At 41.5% G+C, this 23,517-nt stretch overlaps 1 protein-coding gene across 2 annotated transcripts in view; it reads right to left on the bottom strand.

Moving 5' to 3' along the window:
* Window positions 1–22,774, bottom strand: part of WDR48 (WD repeat domain 48) — a 44,718-nt gene extending 21,944 nt beyond the window's left edge. For both annotated transcript variants that reach the window (XM_045798202.2, XM_045798203.2), the window contains exons 1-7: window positions 22,705–22,774; window positions 8,752–8,892; window positions 6,461–6,539; window positions 5,482–5,564; window positions 5,237–5,366; window positions 3,217–3,305; window positions 2,726–2,827 (exon numbers count right to left, since the gene is read on the bottom strand). In XM_045798202.2, coding sequence (XP_045654158.1) covers window positions 2,726–2,827; window positions 3,217–3,305; window positions 5,237–5,366; window positions 5,482–5,564; window positions 6,461–6,539; window positions 8,752–8,892; window positions 22,705–22,752 — 672 coding nt within the window. In that variant the 5' untranslated portion in view covers window positions 22,753–22,774. The remainder of the gene's footprint in view (window positions 1–2,725; window positions 2,828–3,216; window positions 3,306–5,236; window positions 5,367–5,481; window positions 5,565–6,460; window positions 6,540–8,751; window positions 8,893–22,704) is intronic.
* Between the last annotated feature and the right edge of the window lie 743 nt (window positions 22,775–23,517).

Here is a 23,517-nt window from a genome sequence, read left to right as displayed (position 1 = left end):
GATAAGGAAAGCTCAGGTGGCGGGTTGGGGTCCTCATTGTCTCGGTAACTTGCAGCAGGGAAGAGGTAAGTTCCAATCCCAAAGCGTACAGCGGAAAGCAGATGAGGGAACAGAGCTGTATCAACTCTGATAGTGAACACAAAATAACCTCTGATGGTAACTGTATTCTAAGACTGCTAAAAAGCCAAGTAGACAACAATTACTTTTACAGTACAATGCTGGCAAACTTCTTTGCAGCGTTTGGTAGTATGGTTGAAGGATGTGCCTATTTAATAGGAATTCTAGTGCCTGCGACCTTGTAGAAGCTAGAGTAATCATCAAATGTTTCCCACTACCTCCACCCTTCCACTGGATAAACGTGAAGACCCTGTCATTAGGAGGTAATTCTCAGGACTAAGACAGAAGGACCTGAATATTCTACTACATTAGACTTAGGGGCACAGAGTCTACAGCCCTGATCACGTTGTTGAACGTGGGTCAGTGTATTGAGGCCAGGTCACTGTTGACCAACATGTTTCTGGGATGGTCACTCATACACAATTATAACTGCCAACAGACAGCAGCCAAGTGGGCAAGGTAAGTCGGGGCAAGGAGTGGCTTGATGCTTAAAGACCCCTAGAGTTTAAGCTAGGTTCAGCAGGACTTCAATTACAGGAAAACCCTGTGAGGAACACATGAGGATGTCACTGACTCAAACCAAGACGGCAGATTGTCCCAGTTCCTCAAGCAGTTGCCTGAGCAAGTATACGGGATGAAATGTCTGGTGCCTCAGCCCAGTAATGTTGGCACCAAGCAAAACAACTGCAATGGCGACAGACCTCAAACAGTAAGATTTGCTAAATAACAACAACACAACGAAGGGGACGTCCATGGGATTCACTGGCCTGTTATATATATCTTATCACAAGTCCCTGACTTATGATGCCACCAGAGATCCTACATGAGAAGCCTGCAGGGCAACTCTGGGGATGCAGTACATGCTCTGGTCCAGTAACTGTTAACTGCTTCTCTCGCATGTTCCAAGAGTTTGAGAATCAGTATGTAAAGGTTTCTTTTTCCTCCTTTGACCCAAACAAGGAGTTATTATTGCTGTTTTGTTGATCAATTCCCTAATACAAGTGTGTTGCGTAGTTGGTGGTTAAGTTTACATTTCGCCTCTGGCTGCCAGTAAGGAAAATGGATGGAGGAGGAACTCGAGGAGGGTGGTATCTGCCTAATTATGCGCTCTACCGCCCAAGGGCAGCCTTCCAAGCAGTCTGCTTACAGTAAGTGGAGCTGACTTCACATGAAGTGTACCTGTAACCATATGTGCTACTTAAATTATCTTAGGTAAAAGCACATTCATGACTATGTAGATACAGGAAACAAGGCAAGGAGTATAGTAGCAGGAGGAGCTTTAGAAAGTCTGCCGGGCCCACAGCCTCCTTCTGAAAACCATCTTGTCCACAGCCCTCTATTTCAGGACAGTCCCATGAAGACCAGAGGACACAGCCAAATCCTGAACGAAGCCCACAGAACAAGGCAGAGGCAGCCATCTCACGTGTAGCCCAGCAACTACACTGCAAAACAGTGAGGAGTGGACCAAACTGGGCTTCTTTGACTCCCATGAAAATGGGGCTGTAGAGGAACTCAAGGGTGCTAGAAAATGTCACAGCCTACAGACAAGAACATACTTACTACTTCTCATCTTCTTACCAACTACACAAACTAAATATTATGGTCCCTGCTTTGCAGAAGAGTAAACTAAGGACTAGTAGTGTGAAGTTCCCTCCTCCAGGCCACACAGTACATTAACATCAAGATCCTTCCGCATCTTCAAAGACCTCCACGGGTACCTTCAAGCCTCTCTTTGCCTGGTTCTGAAAATGAGTTCCTGGTTTTGGCTAGTCTTCCCAACCTTCCTCTCACCTCTGGAGACAAAGGTTTCTCTAAATCACGTGCGAGGCAGTTTCTATGACGTAATTTCCATAGGAGTGATGGCACCTCTCATCGCACCACCTCACTACTCTCCCTCTCCTAACTCACTCGCAATCAATTCCAGTTAGCTCTGGGCTTCTCCCTGGCCCATGAGAAAACATGGCTGGGGGAGGCAGGGGTACAGGGTTGGGGTAGGTCTTAACTGAAAATGGTGCTTAGTTTTTGTTTTTATTATCTACATTGATGAAAGATCATTTTCCCACTGCTACAGAAGAAATCGAATTATGTACCCAACAAAGTACGAGAGTACCAGTACATGTTCAAACATTACCAAAAAAAATTTTTTTTGAAATGCTGACTCTTAAGTATTATGTCAGATCACTAAATTTATAGACTGTGCCTACATAGTCAAATGAGAGGATTTGCCCAAAGTCAGACCCACTGTCAGGAAATTTCCCCTTAACTCACTAGCACAAAGCATTCAATACCAAAACTTCCTTCTGCTTTACACAAAGTAACATTTTAATTTTATCCTATACACATCATAACTGCATATACTTATTGGCATTAGAATTATTCTGAGGGAACATTTTGTTTGGCCTTTATTTAGAAGTGATGCAAACAATAATTTTAAAATGTGGATTACTATTAAAAACAATTGAGTATTTTAAGAATTAAAAAGTAGATCACAGTTTATAATACATGTGGCTTTGGGTTGAAATCAACCTAAGCAACAAAGCAGGGAAGTTTCTGGTGCATGAAATTTTGGACAAGGTCATTAGGTAAGCGTGCACATGCAAGTGCATACCTGTGAACCATCTCTGTTCAACAGCAGTGCTTTGACATTGTCTGTGTGTCCTTTCAGCTTCATTAGTTTTGCACATGTTCTTGGATCCCATACCCTTAAAACCTGTGTATTTTAACAAAATATTACACAAACTGAGTATACATATGAACACATTTCAAAGATACATGATTTAGAAGTCAAGTGACAACCATTATATTCTGAGAAGGAAATATTGTTCTGCCAATGGACACTGTCTGAGGCCCCCAATCTTTTCAGATAGGAGGAAGCCTTTCTAATGTCAACGAATAGGCCTCCCTCACCCATCCACCCCACCCCCATCACCACACATGACAGTAATTATATAGTTATATTCTCGTTTGTTCAAATAAAACCTTTCCCTTAGCACCCACCAGGCAAAACCTTGGTTTGTATATTTAGTAATTACACAGATCAAATTATTTTGGTGTTTTTGTTTTCCAGTGTTAAAATATACCCATTAAGCTCCCCCTTACCTTCTCAGTGGACCCTGATACGATGACTGTTCCCAGTTGATTCATTGCCAGGCTATAAATGGAATCTTTGTTCCCACTTAAAGAAGAAGCTATTAAGGATAAACGAAACTAAATGTTAACAAAATCATCAGCTGTTCGGCAGCTAGTCAGCAAAAAAACGTAAATTTAATTATACTGTTTAGAAAATCTTATCTTTGTGAGTGCTCTAAGGAAAAGAAGTCTAGCTATGATGGAGGTCATTCTAAACAAGGTTGTTATCAAAATTTACATCTTTTCTAGATTTGAGCATACACAAGTGCTCAATAAATACTGGCTAAATTGAATTGCACTGCCATTTAAAAACTATCCACATAAGTGATGTATTTTCAAGGACACACATGTGCCAATAAATATGAAAAACATGTCCAAACTCATCATTTTCAAGGAAACACAAATCAAAACAAAAAATATTATTTTCACCTACCAATTCAGATTTTCAACGAGGTAATAATTCTCAAAAAACAGTACAATGGTACTCTCATACATTACTTGTGGGATAAGTAAACTTGTTTGGTACAGCTCTTGGAAGGACGTGAGGCAATGTGTAGCAAGAATCATGTTCATGCTCTTGGATTCAGAACTCAGTTTCACTGAGGTGAAAAAAGTTGCATATAAAACGGTCTATACAGTATGATCCTAATTTTCAATAAAAAATAAATATAAACAGACATACTGAGAAGTTATGAGTTAGGCAGTTAATACATATGTTTAGAAAATGATTATAGTAAGCACTCAATAAATAAATGTTAGCTATTAGTATTTCTATAATCATAAATAAACCTTTGTGGTAACCTCTGCAAACAATTCTAAGCAAGATGTATCTGTTGCAGAATCTGTAACCCTAAGCCTGGTCTCTGACCTTGGGACAATCCTGACTTCTTTTGCTTTGTTCCCTCTTGTTAGTGTCTCTTTGAGGCAGACCCTACATCTAGAGAGAACTAAATGATGTGTCATGATAGCCCTCAGCAGGGATCAGTTACTGAATCACTACAATCATGCACTGGTGAAAAATCAAGGAGAACAAGAGGAGGGTAGTGTTTAGAGCTTTGCGTATTTCCTGGGGAAAAGGGCAGAACAATATTCAAGAAATTATAAACATCCAGTCTCCTAATGTGCCCTTCCCGGCACATCCTAGATTATATTATGACTGTTTCAGCTATGTCAATGTGAGTATTCCACAGTCATGACAAATTGGACCTATATGTAGGGATCTAGATAGTTCAGATCCTGAACACAGACTTTCCAGGCCAGGCTTAGCGAAAAATGTACTCCTAAGCGTCCCTACTGCCACCTGGACTAGAGGACTCTGGTAGGTTGAGCCAACTGTGAGGCTAAGTTTCATATCTAGACTTGTTTGGGTCTGACCTGGTAATCTGAGATCTCTTAGTTGATGAGGCACCCATGCTATTAACCTGCTGTGAATGTCTCTGAATTGCCTCTGGAGGCACCCAAACTCTCTGAACTCTTCTGAAATTGGCTGGATTGTTTAGGGTGGCTCTGAAAGGGACCGATTTGGAGGACTTTTCTTTCTTTCCTTTGGGCATTCTCCATCTTGGCCATCAACTCAAGGGCTTATAAGATATAGTAACACTTATAAGAGTCAGAAACTACCTACTTTGTCAAGTAATCACCACCTCTATCAACAGTATCTGCTGAGACTGTGGCTTTGGGCCAGGCAATGCTGTGGGAGGTACAAAGTGGTGATAAGACAGATTCTTCTGCCCTGAAGGAACTTACGTTTTAGCTAGGGAGCTAAGACATGCACATATATAAAAATAACCAGGTTACACCTGAAGAAGTTACCATTTTTAGATTGCAGTGAGGAACAAGCTCCTTATTGTTCAATCATACTCTTAGGGGCTAGAACACTGTAGGTAGAAGCACTATCAAAATATGAACCACTGTCTTGATGCAAACCTATCAAAGATGTTTCACAAACCATTCTTTATTTAAAGAAAGAAATTTTTTTCAAACACCTTACTTGTGACAGTGTTATTTGAGGCAGTCAATGCTGTTAAAGTATTCACATCCCAAAGGAATATTTGTCTGTCCAACCCAGCCGAAGCTACCAGTTCTTTATCCTTGGCATATGCTAAGGCCTTTACATAATCCTGTAACAGAACACACATACAATGATCTGCTAGATCAGTAAGAAAATGAGACGCATAAAGTAGCGAGATCTCAATATTACACTATAGACACTGAAAATTATGTTTGTTGTTTTACCTTATGTGTCCTTAGTGTTGACATGCAAAATCCCTTATGTGCATTCCACACTTTCACTGTCGTGTCAGAAGAAGCAGATATTACTAGAAGAGGCAAAGAATAAACAAACTCAAGTAGTAAGACTTTTACCATTTTAACAATTTCACAATTATAACAATGCAACATACTTTCAAACTAATGTTCATAGACACACATATATACTTGAATATTTGTAGTATTCTTAACATTAATTCAAGTATCTGTTAATGTTCATACACACATACACACACACATATCTAAAAGCTCTTCCTAGAACCTATTGTATTTTGTCCCAAATATTTACTTATTTAAGATTTTATTTTTATTTCTTTGAGGGAGAGAGAGCACAAGAAGCGGGAGGGGCAGAGGGAGAAGCAGACTCCCTGCTGAGCAGGGAGCCTGATGCCGGGGTCCATCCCAGGACCCTGGGATCATGACCTGAGCTGAATGCAGATGCTTAACCAACTGAGCCACCCTGATGCCCCCTCAAATTTATTTTTTTAAATAGGCAGGGCAAACTTTTTTTAATGTTCCTGTTGAAGGAACAACTAATCTGATTGAAAAAAATTTCTCTAACACAGACTACAAATCCAAAAAATGGATCTTACCATAATAAGAACGAAAAGAGACATCAATAAGGCTAAAAGAATAAATATTGTTATGAGTCTATTTATATATAGTTCGAATGCAGAAAAAATTAATCTATGGTGCTTAGAAGACAGGAAAGCAGTTATCTTGGTGTATAAGGGAGTGACTAAAAGGATAGTCCAAGGGGGCTTCTGGTAATCTGTATGTAGACATGGGTATTAACCTTAAAAAATTTACTAAGCTGTGTTCTCAAGGTGTGTGTGCTTTTCTGTATGTATGTCAAACTTCAATAAAAAAAGTACATAAAAAATGAAAAGCATATCAAATTGAATAAAAGACTTCCAGAAGCCCAATAATCGGAAGAAGTACTTACATGTTTTCCCATTACAACAAAGTACAATGTCATTTACCCAATCGGTATGGTGTTCCATAGATGCTATATATGGATCTTGCTAAAATTAAAAGAAAAAATTTTAAGAAGGTCATTAGTTTACATTAGAGGATGAAATATATTACAAATTATAGATATGTTTACATTCTTCAATAAATGTGACACACTGTTCTCAGGTCTTAAAATTGACAGTTGAATTCAGAGTAGAATGAATGAATGAATGAATGAATTTATTTAAAAGAGAGTGAGAATGCGCACACACCCACATGCGCAAATGCACACTGAGCGGGTGGGGAGGGGCAGAGGGAGAGAGTCTTAAGCAGGCTCCACGCACGGCGCAGAGCCCAATGAGGGGCTTGATCTCACATCCCTGAGCCCAAATCAAGAGTCCGATGTTTAACCGACTGAGCCACCCAGGTGCCCCCAGAGTAGAATTTTATCGAACAGTTGGTGCTTCCATATAACAGAGGTAAACAGAAATTTTGTTTCAGGACTTTTATTACTGATGAAAGCTTAGGTTTCTAGGACAAAGGCTTAATTTTTATGTCTTAAATTAGCAAAGGCAACAAGATCTGGGCGAGGCACTGCATGACACAGAGTGCTGCAGGCAGGGGTTTCCTAGGACAGGACGGGAGATCTCCAGGCTGGAGGGATTTGGATCAGGGGTGGTGAAGGCTCACAGCAGACAGCAGACCCAGAAATGAAGATGTGACTGACCAGAATAGTGAGGAGCCCAGCCTCACTGCAGAGGGAGATGAACATTTTTGCTCTTAACCTCCTACTAAGGTTTTTACCTTCTGAATTAAATGTTTTCCTCATGATATCTACAGTCCTTCAGAGAAGAACTGGAAGCCCAAGGTTAAAGGAGTACTACTCATGCCACCGTATCAATTCAGTACCTTGAGATTCTTCCATTCTTCTCTCTTGGCTTAATTACCAGGACAGGCCTTTTAAAGAGCATTTAGTTACATTCTACACCGAACACAGGCAAGTTCAAGACTCTTCAAGGGTGAAGAGAACAGCTCTCTACAAGTCTATTTGAGAAATGATGCTACTCAGTCTTGTCATGAAATGAAGACCGGAAAAAAAATGTCTAAGGGCAGGATAGGTAGCTTTCTAGATTCTTTCAGGATTAAGTTGTTGTGAGTGTTTTCCTTAATTTATCTGAAATACTGTCAATTCCTAGAAAGGTGACATTCCAATTCAAATGTGAGTTCCAAAAAGTATTTCAAAGCCTTAGTTTCCATTTTTTTGATACTGGGCCACCACTATTTCCATTGGTTAAAAATTTAAAGCCCACTGGACTAAAGTCCATTTGAAGAAAAATTATACAGCAACTGTGCAGAGTAGTGGCTCTTTTTCAGACTGAACATCAGACTTCGCACAGCTTGCTAGAGAGACACAGACTTTTAAAACTACAAGGTCAAGCACCAGAGTTCTTAAGTTAGACTGGGATCTAATTCTGTCACTTACTAGCTATTTAACCATGGGTTTCTCTGAGCCTGTCTTCCCATCTATGAAAATGAATCATATCAGCTGCCTTGAAGGGTTGTTGTGAGAATTAAAACCACGCTGGATAGGAAAGGGCTAAAAGTGTATCTGGTACATGGCTAGGAGCTCAATAAATGCTCTTTCTCCTTCCCTGAATCTTTCCTTTCCCAATACAGGCATCCAAACAAAATACAAAAAGAGTTCCTTTCCATTTGACGGGGGATTTACTTTTACATAGATTTAAGTCCTTTCCCTGTTTAAGAAAACAGACTTTAAATCTCCTGAAGAAGTCAACCATGTTGTCTTTCTATTTTTATATCAACCTTATATTATCTAATAAGGCCCTATGGATTTTTTGGGCACCCTAATCACTTTTAAATAAAGAAATCAAATGTTTGTTCCAGATTAATTATAAATGTAAAAGAGCATATTCAACTTTTTTTTTTTTTTAAGCACTGAAAAGGGTTGCCAAGAAGCTTTTGGGGGAACATATTTAAACCAGGAAAATAAATTGTTGAAAGCAGTCCTCCTACCAGACAAATCTTTGCTCCTTTGTAGCAGAGAGCTCTTATCATGTACCTAGTTTATGGAGTCCCTACCTTAGCTAAAGCAGTTATGAATACTCCCCTAGGGGCTTTTTCTCAGAGGCTTATAGAATTCTGGTTGCAGTATACCAAATAACTCATTGCTCAGAGATTAAATCTGACACTCTGAAAGGTGCCATATTAGACAAACATTTACTGAGCATAGATTTAAAATGTAAAACTCAATCCCTGCCTTACCTTGTGCTGATTGACACTCCATATTCTTATGATTGAGTCTCTACCGGCTGTGAAAAGTCTGTTCAGTGCTGGATCCAGCTGCAGGGCATTGACTCCATTTCGGTTGTACTTCTCCACTTCATCTCGAATAACATAGGAAACCTGATAAATACGTCCAGATTTGCTTTTTATGAAGTTGTAAGACATACAATAATAAAATGTAGCCTACCGGTAGCCAATCTGAAATTCAAAATCCCATGTTTTCCGATATAAAACTTATTTTTCAACCCAATAAAAACGTTATTTTATTCTGCAGAGACTGAAACACTGAGCAGTGGAGAAGAATGACATTCATTATAACCTAGTCCAGGATCAGCAGGTATAAAGCTAACTTACTACAACTGCTTCCTAACCAGACTCTTCTCCACTCTTGTCTATCTTGAATTCATTTTCCACAAAGCAGCTGGGCAATCTTTTAAAAATGTAAATTGGAACATGTCTCACCTCTGCTCAAAAACCTCTTCAGCTGCTTACTCTCCTCAACTCAGGATTTGATCTGAACTCCTTGACCGGCCTCAAGTGCCTTGATCACTTCTCCTGCCACTCATCTTTGCACGCTCTGCTCGCGATTCTGGTACACTGTGCCTCCAGACCATTGCACGCACTGGCCCCTCTGTGTGGAAGCTCTTTCTCCCCACTCTGTTGCAGTCTTTACGTGTGTTTAAATGATGCCTCCTCAGAAAGGCCTCACCTGACCTGCCACACAAAATGAAGCTTTGTGTTCCTATAACAGGCTCAATATTTCCTTCAGAGCGTTTTCCTCTACTTTGCTCTTGGTAACCTGTCTGCTCCACGTGAAAACCCAAGAGAACTGACCAAAAGCAATTACAAGTAAGAAAAAGGCAGCCAAAAGCAAAACGTTTCTAATCTAACGAAATAACTAGTTAAGAAAAAACTGGGGGCGGGGGGGCGAGGGTGATGACTTACGATAGGAACAAGAACAAGTACCTAGAAACATATTTTGCAAGAAAGATACATAACCAACAGCACAAGGTGCATAAAAGAACAACCTGAGACATGCCATATTGTAGCACAGGAAGATTCAAAATTAATAACTCCTAAATTTATGAATTTAACCCAACTTTGGTCAGAATCCTATCAGATTTCTTTCTAGAAGCTGATGAAATACATACAGTACAGTGTCTCTAGGGGAATACCCAGTCATTTTTTTTAAATGAAAGGATATTCTTTAAAGATCTTAAAAGGCAAAGCTAGGAGAATTACAATGGAGTACCACAACAGGAATACAGAAAAAAGAATCAGCAGAATAAAACAAAATTTGGACACATATTTTCCTATTACGAATTTTTAATCTTGATATAAATATAGTATTTCAAATAAACGAGGGCATGATAACCTCTTTAATAAATTATCTGGGAGCATCTAGTGATTCTAATGGGAAAAATTATATCCTTTTTCCAAATCTTAAACCAAAATGAATTTGCATATGAACTAAAGATTGAAATTTAACAATTTAATCATAAAAAACACTTTAAAAAAGACAGGCAAATATGTATAATCTCTACATAGGGAAGGTTCTGCTAACAAGAAACAAGAAAGAAACAAAAGAAACAAAAGAAAAAGATCAATGCTGCTCTGACCAAACACAAGTCAAAACCTTCCATATATACACAACTGCTCACAGCAGCATTATTCACAACAGCCAAAAAGTAGAAACAACTCAAATGCCCACCAACGCATGAACAGATAGACAAAATGTGGTGTATCTGTGCAAACGGAATCTTATTCAGCCATAAAAAGCAGTGAAGTACTGACAAAAGCTCCAACACTGACAGAATCTTAAAAACATTAAGCGAAGTTAAAGAGACCAGTTATGTTAGGAGTCTATTTCCACAAAATGTCCAGATCAGGTAAATCTACAGAAAGAGAAAGTACATTAGTGGTTGCCAGGGACTTGGAAGGGAGGAAAATGGGGGTAAATACTAATGGGTATGAGGTTTCTTTCTGGGGTGACAAAAGGCTCTGTATTGATCAATTGTAAAATATTGTGAATTTATGAAAAAGCCCTGAATCGTATACTTCAACAGGGTGAGTTCACATAAATTGTATCTCAAGAATGCTGTTATTTAGGAAAAAAACAAACAAAAAAACCCTGAATGCCAAAAAATAAGATGAACAAGGCTAAACGGCAAACATCTAACTGGGAAAAAACGAAATAAATATGAAAGATAAAAATTTACTCTTGAGAAACTACAGAGTCCTTACAAAGCAATAAGAAGTCAAACTCCTGGGGCACCTGGGTGGCTCAGTCGGTTAAGCGTCTGCCTCAGGCTCAGGTCATGATCTCAGGGTCCTGGGATCAAGCCCCACATCAGGCTCCCTGCTCATCGGGGAGCCTGCTTCTCCCTCTCCCTCTGCCTGCCGCTCCCCCTGCTTGTGCTCTCTGTCAAATAAATAAATAAATATATATTTTTTTAAAAAGTCAAACTCTCTAACAGAGGAATAAAGATCACAAAGAGGAAGTTTTTAAAAAAGAAAATGGCCAACAAACACATAAAAAAGACATGAAAAGGGCCAGGGCTGTATGCACAAAGACAACAAGACTGTTGTTTTTGGCCTAGTCTTTTGTATAAGTAACTGTAATAGATATTTACTCAAACCAGCCTAAATTAAAAGGGGGGGAGGGAATTTAACATAAAGATACAAGGATATCTATCAGAGCCCAAGGGCAGGAAATATGGTCATGACTCATAAGAGACATTTTTAAAATCATGGCACTTCTCTGCTGAAGCCTTCCAAAGGTTTTTCACTGCATTTAAAGTCTGAATTCCTCACATGCTTTGGATCTATCCCGCATCTTCACACTCACCTCAAACTAACTCCCCCCAGCTTCTTTCATGAGAGTCACCCCAAACTCTGTTGTTCCTCAAACACATCAAGCTCTTTCCCACCCACCCGAAGGCTTCAGAATTTACTGTTCCTGGGGCGCCTGGGTGGCGCAGTCGTTAAGCGTCTGCCTTCGGCTCAGGGCGTGATCCGGGATCGAGTCCCACATTGGGCTCCTCCGCTGGGAGCCTGCTTCTTCCTCTCTCACTCCCCTGCTGTGTTCCCTCTCTCGCTGGCTGTCTCTCTGTCACACAAATAAATACAATCTTTAAAAAAAAAAAAAAAGAATTTACTGTTCCCCATGCCAAGAACATCCCCCACCTCTATGAACCCCACAGGAATACACTCCCCCTGGCTTTTATCTTGTCTGGCTCATCCTGGCCCTTCAGGTCTTAGCAGAAAAGTCACCTCTTCTGAAAAGCATCCCCTGGTCTCCGTCCTCCATCACTTACCCTATTTATTTCTTGCACTGTTCTTAACCACACTCCGTATTTCTCTTTTTTTTGTTATATCTTCTCCTCTAAAATAAAAGCTTCAAGAGGGTAAGGAACTTGTCTGCCTTGTTTATTCTACCACTGTACCTCATTATAGTGTCTGGCACATAAAAGACACACAATAAATATTGTTGCATGAATCAGACACTGGAGAGCCATCGGAACCAAGATGGCTTCAATGTCAATTTCAATCTCTCCTGATCTCTTTTTCTCTGGGGCTCCAAGGCCCCTTATCTGCTTCTCTCAGTGCATTTCACAGTGGAGACTATGTTGCACATAGGAATCTTAATGTTCAGATTTCTGGGAGATTATCTGATTTGGTCCAGTGGGAAAAGGTCAGAGAATAACAACATGATTGTCAGGTCCTCATTCCAGGTGGAAAGTAATTCTTGGCAAAACAAATCAAGGCCCACTTCTTCAAAGGTATTTACTACAGAGGTGTGATTTTTATGGCAAAGAATTAGAAGTATCCTAGTTGGGTAAATTTTGGCACACACCTTTTTTTTTTTTTTTTAAGATTTTATTTATTTATTTGACAGAGACAGAGACAGCCAGCGAGAGAGGGAACACAAGCAGGGGGAGTGGGAGAGGAAGAAGCAGGCTCATAGCAGAGGAGCCTGATATGGGGCTCGATCCCAGAACGCCGGGATCACGCCCTGAGCCGAAGGCAGACGCTTAACCGCTGTGCCACCCAGGCGCCCCAAGGGCACACACCTTATAAAACAGAATGCTATTTAATCATTACAAATGTTGATGTAGATCTAGACTGACCAACACAGGAAGAAAGCCATTATGTGTTTTTTTGAAGTGAAATATGTTCAACAGAGTAGGGTATAATAATTACTATAAAAATGTTGCAGAATAGTAAATGTGTATTTTATTTTATGTATTTTATTTTTTTAAAGATTTTATTTATTTATTCGACAGAGATAGAGACAGCCAGCGGGACAGGGAACACAAGCAGAGGGAGTGCGAGAGGAAGAAGCAGGCTCATAGCGGAGGAGCCTGATGTGGGGCTCGATCCCACAACGCCAGGATCATGCCCTGAGCCGAAGGCAGACGCTTAACCGCTGTGCCACCCAGGCACCCCTATATATTTTATTTTTTTAAATAATTTTTATTATGTTAGTCGACATACAGTACATCCTTAGTTTTTTTTTTTTTTTTTTTTTTTTTTTTAAAGATTTTATTTATTTATTTGACAGAGAGAGAGACAGCCAGCGAGAGAGGGAACACAAGCAGGGGGAGTGGGAGAGGAAGAAGCAGGCCCACAGCAGAAGAGCCTGATGTGGGGCTCGATCCCAGATCGCCGGGATCACGCCCTGAGCCAAAGGCAGACGCTCAACCGCTGTGCCACCCAGGCGCCCCTACATCCTTAGTTTTTGATGTAGTGTTCCATGATTCATTATTTGTGTATAACATTCAGTGCACCATGCAATACGTGCCCTCCTTAATACCCATCACTGGCTTATCCCAATCCCCCACCCCCTCCCCTCTGAAGCCCTCAGTTTGTTTCCCAGAGTCCACAGTCTCTCATGGTTCATTCCCCCTTCTGTGTACCCCCCTTCATTCTTCCCTACCTTCTCCTACCGATCTCCCTGCTATTTCTTATGTTCCATAAATGAGTGAAACCATATGATAATTGTCTTTCTCTGCTTGCCTTATTTCACTTACATAATCTCCTCCAGTCCCATCCATGTTGCTGCAAATGTTGGGTAATCGTTCTTTCTGATGGCTGAGTAATATTCCATTGTATATATGGACCACATCTTTTTAATCCAGTCATCTGTTGAAGGGCATCTCGGCTCCTTCCACAATTTAGCTATTGTGGACAATGCTGCTATGAACATTGGGGTGCATATGGCCCTTCTTTTCACTACATCTGTATCTTTGGGGTAAATACTCAGTAGTGCAATGGCTGGATCATTGGGTAGCTCCATTTTTAACTTTTTAAGGGACCTCCACACTGTTTTCCAAAGTGGCTGTACCAACTTGCATTCCCACCAACAGTGTAAGAGGGATCCCCTTTTTAAATGTGTATTTTAAAACAAATACATAAGTTTGGAAGAATATACACACATAAAACTATCAGTAGTTATTCCTGAGTAATGGAATTATGGTGACTGTTACTCGTGGGTTTTTTATATGGTACGAATGTTTTACAATAGAAACATATTAGTTTTTTGAACTTATAATTTAATTTCTGTCCAAGTAATTCTTGCCTGTATTCAGAAGATCAAATGCCATAGTATTGAAAGACTCTAATGAAAAACCATCTCCCTGTTGTCTGGGTAAGACTCCCCATACCCGTTCTTAATTCCTAGGGGTAACTAATTTCAATTCTTCATTGTTTTGAAGAATTACTGCATTTCTCAAAACATTGTGCTTATCCTACAATCTTCTGGCTTATCCATTTTAGACACTGTCTATTTACTCAGGCTATGGTAGACTGGGATCTAGCTTTGGACTCCCCTTAGTAACTCCTCCCTCTATTCTTCCAATATAGATGTACCACTATTTTCGGGTGAATAAACTGCTGTCTGCTGACTAGCCAAGAACTATATTATGAATACATTTCTTTTCTTAGAGGCTTGTTTTCCCTGGCATTCTCCCTTTCTTTCCTTCTTCTATGCTTTCCTCTACTTTAACTTCACTCCCCTTCATTGCAGCATCACATGAGATATTTTAGCAAGAGCCCAGACCACCCTGCTTTGCCCAGAAGCCTTCTCTCAGAAACACACATCTTCTCACGGTAGCCCGGGCTACCTGCCCTGTCTGCTGGCACAGCTGTCACCTTTGATGCTTCCCTTTACTTCTCTTCCGGGCTGGGTTAGGGTCACTGTTTCCTGAATTTCAATGTCTCCTTCTTTCTGGGTTCACTCCCCAGATTTGCTGAAACACATTCCCAGGACCTTAAGAAACTAACACAGGAAAAGGTCCCTGAGGTGATTTAGCCCTCGCAAGCCTAAAAAGGTCTTTACCTCTACACTTGATTTGGCTGGGTAAAGAAGTCCATGTAGAAAAACCCCTCCACTTCTGAAGGCACTGCTCCAACTTCCAATCCAGCACCCACTGTTGCCACTGAATTCAATGCCATTCTGTTTCATTCCATTCTAAAGTGATCTCATTTTCATTCTTTCCTGTACTGCCACCTGCCCACCGTCTCACTCCCAAGTGTTTAGGATCTATTTTCTTGCTGCTTTATTTACTTATTTATTTTTTGGTCCTTTTATCAATAATTTTGCAATGCATTGAGAAAGCCTTTTCAATCTAGAAGCTTGTGGCGCTTCAGCTCTGGAAAACTTTCTTGTATCAAGTCATTAATAATGATCTCTGTTTGCTCCTTCTTAAACCCCCATCAGTCAGATGTTGGAACCTTCAAACTGATCCTTCATTTATGCATTCTATATTATGGATCTTTGTCCTTTTGTTTACTTTTGTAAGACCTCCTTTACTATTTTTTAAATGCTATTAATCTTCTTTAGTAAATTTTAGTATGATGGGACAAAATAGCAATGGTATCTTCAAAAAGGAAACGACTAGATAAATTATCCATTCTAAGTGGTCATTAAAAAATGAAGATGAGGGGCACCTGAGTGGCTCAGTCGGCTGGGCGTCTGCCTTTGGCTCGGGTCATGATCCAGGGTGCTGGGATCGACTACCACGTCGGGCTCCCTGCTTGCCCAGGGGCCTGCTTCTCCCTCTCCCTCTACTTCTCCTTCTCCCTCTGCTGCACCCCCTGCTTGTGCTCTCTCATGCACGCACTCTTTCAAATAAATAAATAAAACCTTAAAAAAATGAACTGCATACACTGATATATTCCAAGACATATCACATTAAGAACTTCTGTCTGAGAGAGAGAGCACAAGGGCAGGGGGAGGAGCAGAGGGAAAGGAAGAGAGAGAGAGAGAATCCCAAGCAGGCTCCATGCTCAACACAGAGCCCAGTGAGGGGCTTTATCTCACAACCCTGAGATTATGACTGGAGCTGAAATGAAGAGGCGGATGCTTAACCGACTGAGCCACCCAGGCACCCCTAAAAACCTACTGTTAAAGAAAAAAAATGGGGCACCCGGGTGGCTCAGTTGGTTAAGCATCTGCCTTCGGCTCAGGTCATAATCCCAGGGTCTTGGGATCGAGCCCTGCATTGGGCTCCCTGCTTGGCAGGGGAGTCTGCTTCTCCCTCTCCCTCTGCCCCTGCTCATGTGCCCTCTTCTCTCTCTCACTCTGTCTCTCTCTCTCTCTCCCAAATAAATAAATAAATAAAATCTAAAAAAAAAATGGCTGTAGATAAAAGAAAAACAGGATGCAATTCTTTCAACAAATATTGATGAGGCATCCACCAGTGGCCAGGCTCAATTCTTAACACTGAAGATTTTGTGCGTGAGCACAAAAGTCCTCCTGGAGCTTTCATTCTTTTATTTATTTTTTTAAGATATTTTATTTATTTATTTATTTATTCATTCATTTATATTAGAGAGAGATAGCACGTGCTCATGAACGGGGGGGGGGGGGGGGGGGGGGGGGGGAGGGGGGAAGGAGCAAACGGAGAGGGAGAAGCAGACTCCTGACTGAGCAGGGAGCCTGACACGTGGCTCAAGACCCTGAGATCATGACCTCAGCTGCACCCTTAACTGACTGAGCCACCCAGGTGACCCTGGAGCTTTCATTCTAGTGGAGAAAGAATATAAGAGAAGTCACAGCAAGTTAAGTGAAGTTTGCTGCCACCCCGCCCCCCTGCCATCGCCCCATGATATAGGTAAGCTTTACAGGCAAAAGAGATGGAAGTAAAAAAAAAAAAAAAAAAAAAAAAGCAGAGGGTGCTGGAGATAGCGATAATGAATGAGTGAGTAAAGTCCTGGAAAACCTTATTTAGACAGTCAAGAGAACAGGCAAAGGCAGAGAAGATGAAGGCTCATATGTGACCACCTTAATTTCCTTAAAAAAAGGCTCCTACAGGCCTGCAGTCTTTCTCATACTTTCTATTTTTCCCCTCTCCTATAAAAGAGGGTCCCTCTAGTGCCTCAAATCTCTTTGACTTCTGCGTCCACTGGGTGAACATTCTCTGCTTTTAAGAGCTCACATGATTAAATTGGGTTTACTGGGATAATCCAGGATAATCCCCCTTTAAGGTCTGTAACCTTAATTACATCTGCAAAGTCCTTTTTATCATGCAATATAACATATTCACAAATTCCAGGGATTAGGGCATGGGCATTTGCTGGGGGGCGGGGGAGGAATTCTGCCTATCACAGTAACAATTTTTTATATGAAAACAAATATGGATATATCATGGAATAAGTAAAAAATTCACAATCTTTTTAAGAAAAGAAGGGATATTTCAAAGCATTTCAGGCTCGGGGCTCCTGGATGGCTCAGTCGGTTAAACAGCTGTCTTTGTTTCAGGTCATGATCCCAGAATCCTGGGACTGAGCCTTGGATCAAGCCCGCTTCAGGCTCCCTGCTCAGCGGGGAGCCTGCTTCTCCCTCTCCCTCTTCCTGCCGCTCCCCCTGCTTGTGCTTTCTCTCTTTCCATCAAATAAATAAAATCTTTTTAAAAAAATAGAGCATTTCAGGCTCACAAAGGAGGCACTCTGGGCTATTTCCCCAGCTCCCCCCCCCCCGCCCCCCAGTGTGCACTGACTCACCTCCACTTGGATGTCTAACAAGCATCTTAATTGTGGCATTTCCCAAACCAAGCTCCCAATAGTTCTCTCCAAACTAGCTTTTCCTGTATTCTCCCTCACTGATGTGCGTTAATGGCAACTTCATTCTTTCAGTCACTCAGGCCAAAAACCTTGGTGCCATCATTACTTCAATTTGTCTCATCTCACATCCTGTCAGTAAGTCTAGTCTTCCAAAATGTAACTATTTCTCACCACTCTGTGTGGAGCACTATTCCATAGCATCTGGATTTCTTAAATAGCTACTGGTCCCCCTGCTCTGCCCTTGCTCACCTTCAGTTTGTTCTTAATACAGCAGCCAGGCTGGTCCTGTAAAAACACATATTTATTGCGTATATTCCTCGGTTCCAAATTCACCGACTGCTTTCTATCTCACTCAAGAGCAAAAGCCAAAGCCCTTCCCATGACCTGAAGTGCTCTAAAAGATCTGGCCTGCAGGTACCTCTCTGATTTCATCTCCTACTCCTCTTCCCTCACTCACTCCACACCAGCCACAAAGGCATCATTAGCGTTCCACAAATAAGCCAGGTACATTCCCAATGAGGACTTTGCATCTGATATTCTCACTGGAATGTTCTTCCAGATGGCAATCTCATTTCCTTCAGATCCTTACTCAAAAGTCAGCTTCTCAGCAAGGCCTACTCTGGCCACCAGAACTAAAATTTCACTTCCCCCTCCTTCTGCTGCTTATCACTAACCATTTTTTAACCTTTAAAGCTTATTTGGCATCATTCTACTTCCTTTAAAAAAAAAAAGTCTCAAAGATTAAACAACCAACCCAGAACTGGAACTCAGAATCAGAAATAAGGACCCATACTGAGTTCTGAATAGGTCTGGAATAACTAAATATTTGGCAGAGAAAAAAGGTAAGTACTGATAGAAGAGACCTCTGTGGGTTGCCTCTCCATTCCCCATTTCTTCTCCTCAAGGCAAGCAAATCCTAGAAGAAAATGTACAGGAGCCACATAAGTGACTGTTGCCTTGAATACTGTATGAAGGGACATGAGGACTGGGATGGGACAGCCCCCAAGAGGGAAGGCCAAGAGCTGAGAGTTTGGGAATAGAAGAGAATGCATTAGCAGCCCAATGGTAAAGCTGACTTTACAGCACTTCTTAGGTTAGAGAGTTACAGTGAGCCTGCTGGTTCAAGATTTGCATGAAACCAGCACTACCTCTTGACTTTTCATTTACCTAAGCCAATACATGTGTTTTATTATGGGAGCCTGGTTAAGTTGGATTTGGGGTCATTTCCAAGGAAAAGAATCCTGTTATGGAAAGCCAAGTATATACTTGAAACATCCCTGGGTACTAGGACATGGTTGTTGTTCCTAAACCAGGAATAGCAGTGACAAGCTCATTCCAAGAATTCTGAAGCAAGTGAGAGAAGATGCCATTGCTGAAGGAAAGATGGAGAGGGGAAATGAGAGGGAGGGAAAGGGAGGAATGGGGAGGAGAGAGAGAGGGAGGAATGGGGAGAGAGGGAGAGAGGGAGAGGGAGAGAGGGAGAGAGGGAGAGAGAGAGAGAGAGAGAGAAAGAGACTGAGTCAACCATCAGACTCTGGTTGTTGGAAAATAATAACAACAAGGGACCACCAGGGAGTGAAGACTTACTTTGAAACTTGATTACCAGGAAAAAATCTGTATCATATATCTGAATTCATTAATTTGATTGTCTGATCATGTTTCTGCCAATCACAAATCCACCCCTTCCCCTCATACTCACCTCCAGGCTGCTTAAGAAGTTGAAGATGGTAGGACATGTACTCATTCTTCATTATGTCTATAACTAATAAGGACTATGTTTGGACCCCTCTCCACAGGTTATTTATCAATATTATAAGTCTCAAGGGTTCTTTTTGGCCTACAATTTAATAATGAAGCTCAGGGCTACTGCCTCTTGGTACAAGACAGCCAAGAGGCAAAATATATTTAGGTAGCCATATACACTTTTTCCAAAATGGAAAGATTTTATTTATAAAAACAAAGAATGGAAAAAGCTCAAAAATATAAAAGTTAATATATATTTTAAAATAAAAGATATCCCATTTCCTGCCTTACCCATAATCACATAATCTAATACACAGAGATAATCACTGTTAATAGCCTTCCAGATGTTTAAGACACATTATTTCCTTTGTGGAAATGGGACTATGCTATGTTGACTTGTTTTTTGACTTCTGGACACCATTCCTTTTTTAATAATACAGATCAAGCTTATTTTTTTAACAACTGCAAATTAATCCACCAGGTAGGTATACTCATCTGCTAAGTGACTACTGATGGACATTGAGATTTTTTTTCACAATGACAGCATTCCTAAAATAAACACTCTTGCACAACTAGAGTATGATATATGCATATGCACTTCTTAAATTTTTTTAAAAATTAATTTAATCAATTTATTTAAGAGAGAGAGCGAGAGAGACATGAGCTGGGGGAGGGGCAGAGGGAGAGAGAGAATCGGACTGAGCAGCAAGGGGGGGGGGCTCGATCCCAGAACCCTGGGATCATGACCTGAGCCTAAGGCAGATGCTTAATTGACTGAGCCACCCAGGCACCCCTCATCTGCTCTTTTGTAAAACAATTTTTTAGACGAGGAATTGCTGGGTCAATGGGAATGTGTATTTAAAATTTTGACAAACAGCAAGACAGTGAACAATAAAAACTATGACTTTGTTTAGAGTCAAAAAAATCACGTAAGTTGGGTACACATACACAAAGAGGTATAGAACACTGGTTTTCAACCAGGGGCAATTATACCCTCCAGAGAACATCTGAAAGTATCTAGTTATTTTTGGTTGTCAACACTGGAGAGATGCTAACATCTAGTAGACAGAAGCCAGGATGACACAAAACAACTTATAATGCACAGGACCCCCTCCCTGCCCAATAAAGAATAAAGAATCATGCAGCCCAACATGCCAACAGTGCTCCGAGTAAAACAAAACAAAACAAAACAAAACAAAACAAAAAACTGGTCTAGGATTATATATCACACTGTCCACAGTAGCATTCTTGGAAGAGTAGAGGACAATTATCATTTATACCTTTCTATTGTTTGTGGGTTTTTTTTTCACAACGGACATGCACTAGTTTGAAAAACACTTCCATCAACAAAAGTTCTCCCTCACACTGAGATACAATCAATCTCTGTAGCTTCTCACATTGGTTCTATAACTATGGGACAAATTCTGAGAGCAGCTAACAATTCACTGAATCTTCTTTTTAGCAGGCTAATCTTCGTTCTTTTGACGCTCTTCACAGGAAATAGTTTCAGGTTACTTCACCAATCTGATTGCTTAGACCCATCAAGAACAAGGCAGTAAGTGCTGAATCCCAACCTGCAGTTTTGTACTATGACCAGCAAAGAATGGAATTATCTCTGTCATTCAACATGTGATGGCTCACATTCAGCTTATTAAAACACTCAATTTTTCCACACACTGTGGTAAATTTACATTTCCTCATCCTGTACTTTTATATGGCCTTTTAAATTTAAATGCAAGAAACTGAGATGCCTAACTCTCCTTACTACCCTAAGAAGTGTACCACTCTACTGTCTAGAATACAATTAAGACATTTTTGAGTTACATTTTGAGTTCTGAGTTACATTTTAGTCTGCAGCACACATTCCCGCCCACCTGGCTTGGATGCTGGGGTTACTTAAATCCCTTTACTGATGCACTTAAAAATCATCTAACAGGGTAATAAGCTATTTTAGGTTCTTATTAATTTCACTCAACTCAGAGACATCTAGCGAATGCTCAGGACATTGTAGTGATCAATGAGATCAATAAAATAAGTAAGTAAACTGCCCAGAAGACAATGGCATACAGCCACTGTTGGGGTTACCTTACTGAAGGATCACTTTGTCCTGTTTACCTATTAAACAATCGATTTCAATCTGCAGAACTACATATAATTCTGTGGTTCATAAAGAGATCCTGGGTATTACTTATTCCCATACTGTCTCAATTCTTTGCACATCTTTGGGACTAAAGAGCTCAGTAAACGTTTAATGAATAAGCGCATAAACCGTCACTCCTGTATCTAGATATATCCTAATATATCTGCAGGCAAACACTTGTAATAGGGTTTTACTCCTTGCACCGCTGAAAATAATAGGTAGCGACAACTCTTAATCTTGCCCAAAATAAAAGTGGATTCACGAAGGCATAAAGAACACACGAAACGATCAAATAACTCTTTACCCTTGGATAATAAATCATCAGGAACAGGAAAGAAAGATTCGAGAATGCACAATGAAGATGAAAAAAATTAATAAAAATGATAATTTTCCCACTAACACCAGCACACTCCCACGTCGTTTCCACCTCACAAGGGACAAAGCTTCCGCAAAAAGTAAAAAAAAAAAAAAAAAAAAAAAAAGGCAGAGGGCTCCCATGTGCAGAATCTTCCGCAGAAACCCCGCAGGGCCATCTGCGCCCCGCTGCCCCGCCACGCCCCCGCACAGGCCCATTCCGCCGCCGCTCGAGGGAGAAGTGGACGCAGGCCTCGGCTCAGACGCGGACAGGGCAGAGCGTTTTGGTGAAAAGCAAGGGAAGGGGGAGGCAGGTGGGCGGGAAACGAGCCCATCCAGATCCCGCAAGCCCAAGCCTACGAGAGAGCTGGAGTCTGGCAAGCCCAAGCTCCAAACAGCGAACCCTAGGGTCCCGGGACTGGGCCCAGGCAGGTCCACCCAGCCGCCCCCCCCCCGCCCCTTCCTCAAGCCGTTAGCGCCGCGGCCCCACCCCTCGCCGCCGGCCGCGCCCTGTCCCACTGGCCCCAAGCCGCTACCCTGGACGACCGCGGCCCGAGGCATCTGCTTGCTGCAGGTGGGCCTGGAGCCTCAGGCCACGTCCAGGAGGTCGAGGAGCGGGACTCCCATACCTGCACTTTCCTCCGCCCTGCCGTGTTCTGCCGGTGATGGGCCGCCATCTTGCATGTTGACACTCCTACGTCACTTCCGGAAGTGTCTCCGACCGGGCGGATGTCCCGCCTCTTCCCCTTTAGCCAAGGGCAGGTGGTGAAGCCGAGGTCGGGCTGGTCTTGTGCTCACCTAATGCTGTTTGTCGCTGTGGGCAGTGGTTGTCTCGTGAGGCTGAAGCACCTAAAAACCGTTGCGTGTGTATAGTGCTGGCAGAGAGAGAGCCACTTCCTGAATCGAAGAGCAATCCGACTCCAGCTCTGGGCCTTAAATGAGTTGCGCTGCTGTCTGGGGTGCCTCCTCCAGAGGTACAAGCAGGCATAAGGAAGACGCCGAAAGAATGAACACTAGACATGGGAGGCTTGGACAGAGTCTCCCTACCCCCGCCCCATTTTTCCTAGGCAGCCAAGGGAATGGGCAGACTTGCCACGAAGTACCTAAAAATGAAGAATTACAAATTGGCTTCGAAGGAGGAGAAATAGAAGGGTTGGCAAAGAAGGTGGCCCATATCTTCAGGAGGAGGAACGTTTCTATTTAAATAAGAGATAAAAGGATGTTATAGGAAGATAAACATTAAAATTGTTCCTAGAGACAACTTTCTAAGTTAATGAATTCTGAAGGAGTTGGGGCTCACTGTTGTATCTGGTTTAAATCATCTTTTATACTGGGACAGTTAGATCTTCTGGCCGAAAGTTTGACTTGAGGACGCTTTCCTGGCACTAATTTTAGGTGCTGAGGGTGGCCACACTCCTTCTTGTGAAAGTGAATTCTATAGA

The sequence above is a fragment of the Ursus americanus genome, chromosome 20, assembly GCF_024610735.1.
Source record: "Ursus americanus isolate L20-20 chromosome 20, mUrsAme1.1.p, whole genome shotgun sequence".
NCBI lineage: Eukaryota > Metazoa > Chordata > Mammalia > Carnivora > Ursidae > Ursus > Ursus americanus.
The sequence above is the reverse complement of the archived record's forward strand: the minus strand, read 5'-3'. Positions and strand labels throughout refer to the sequence as shown.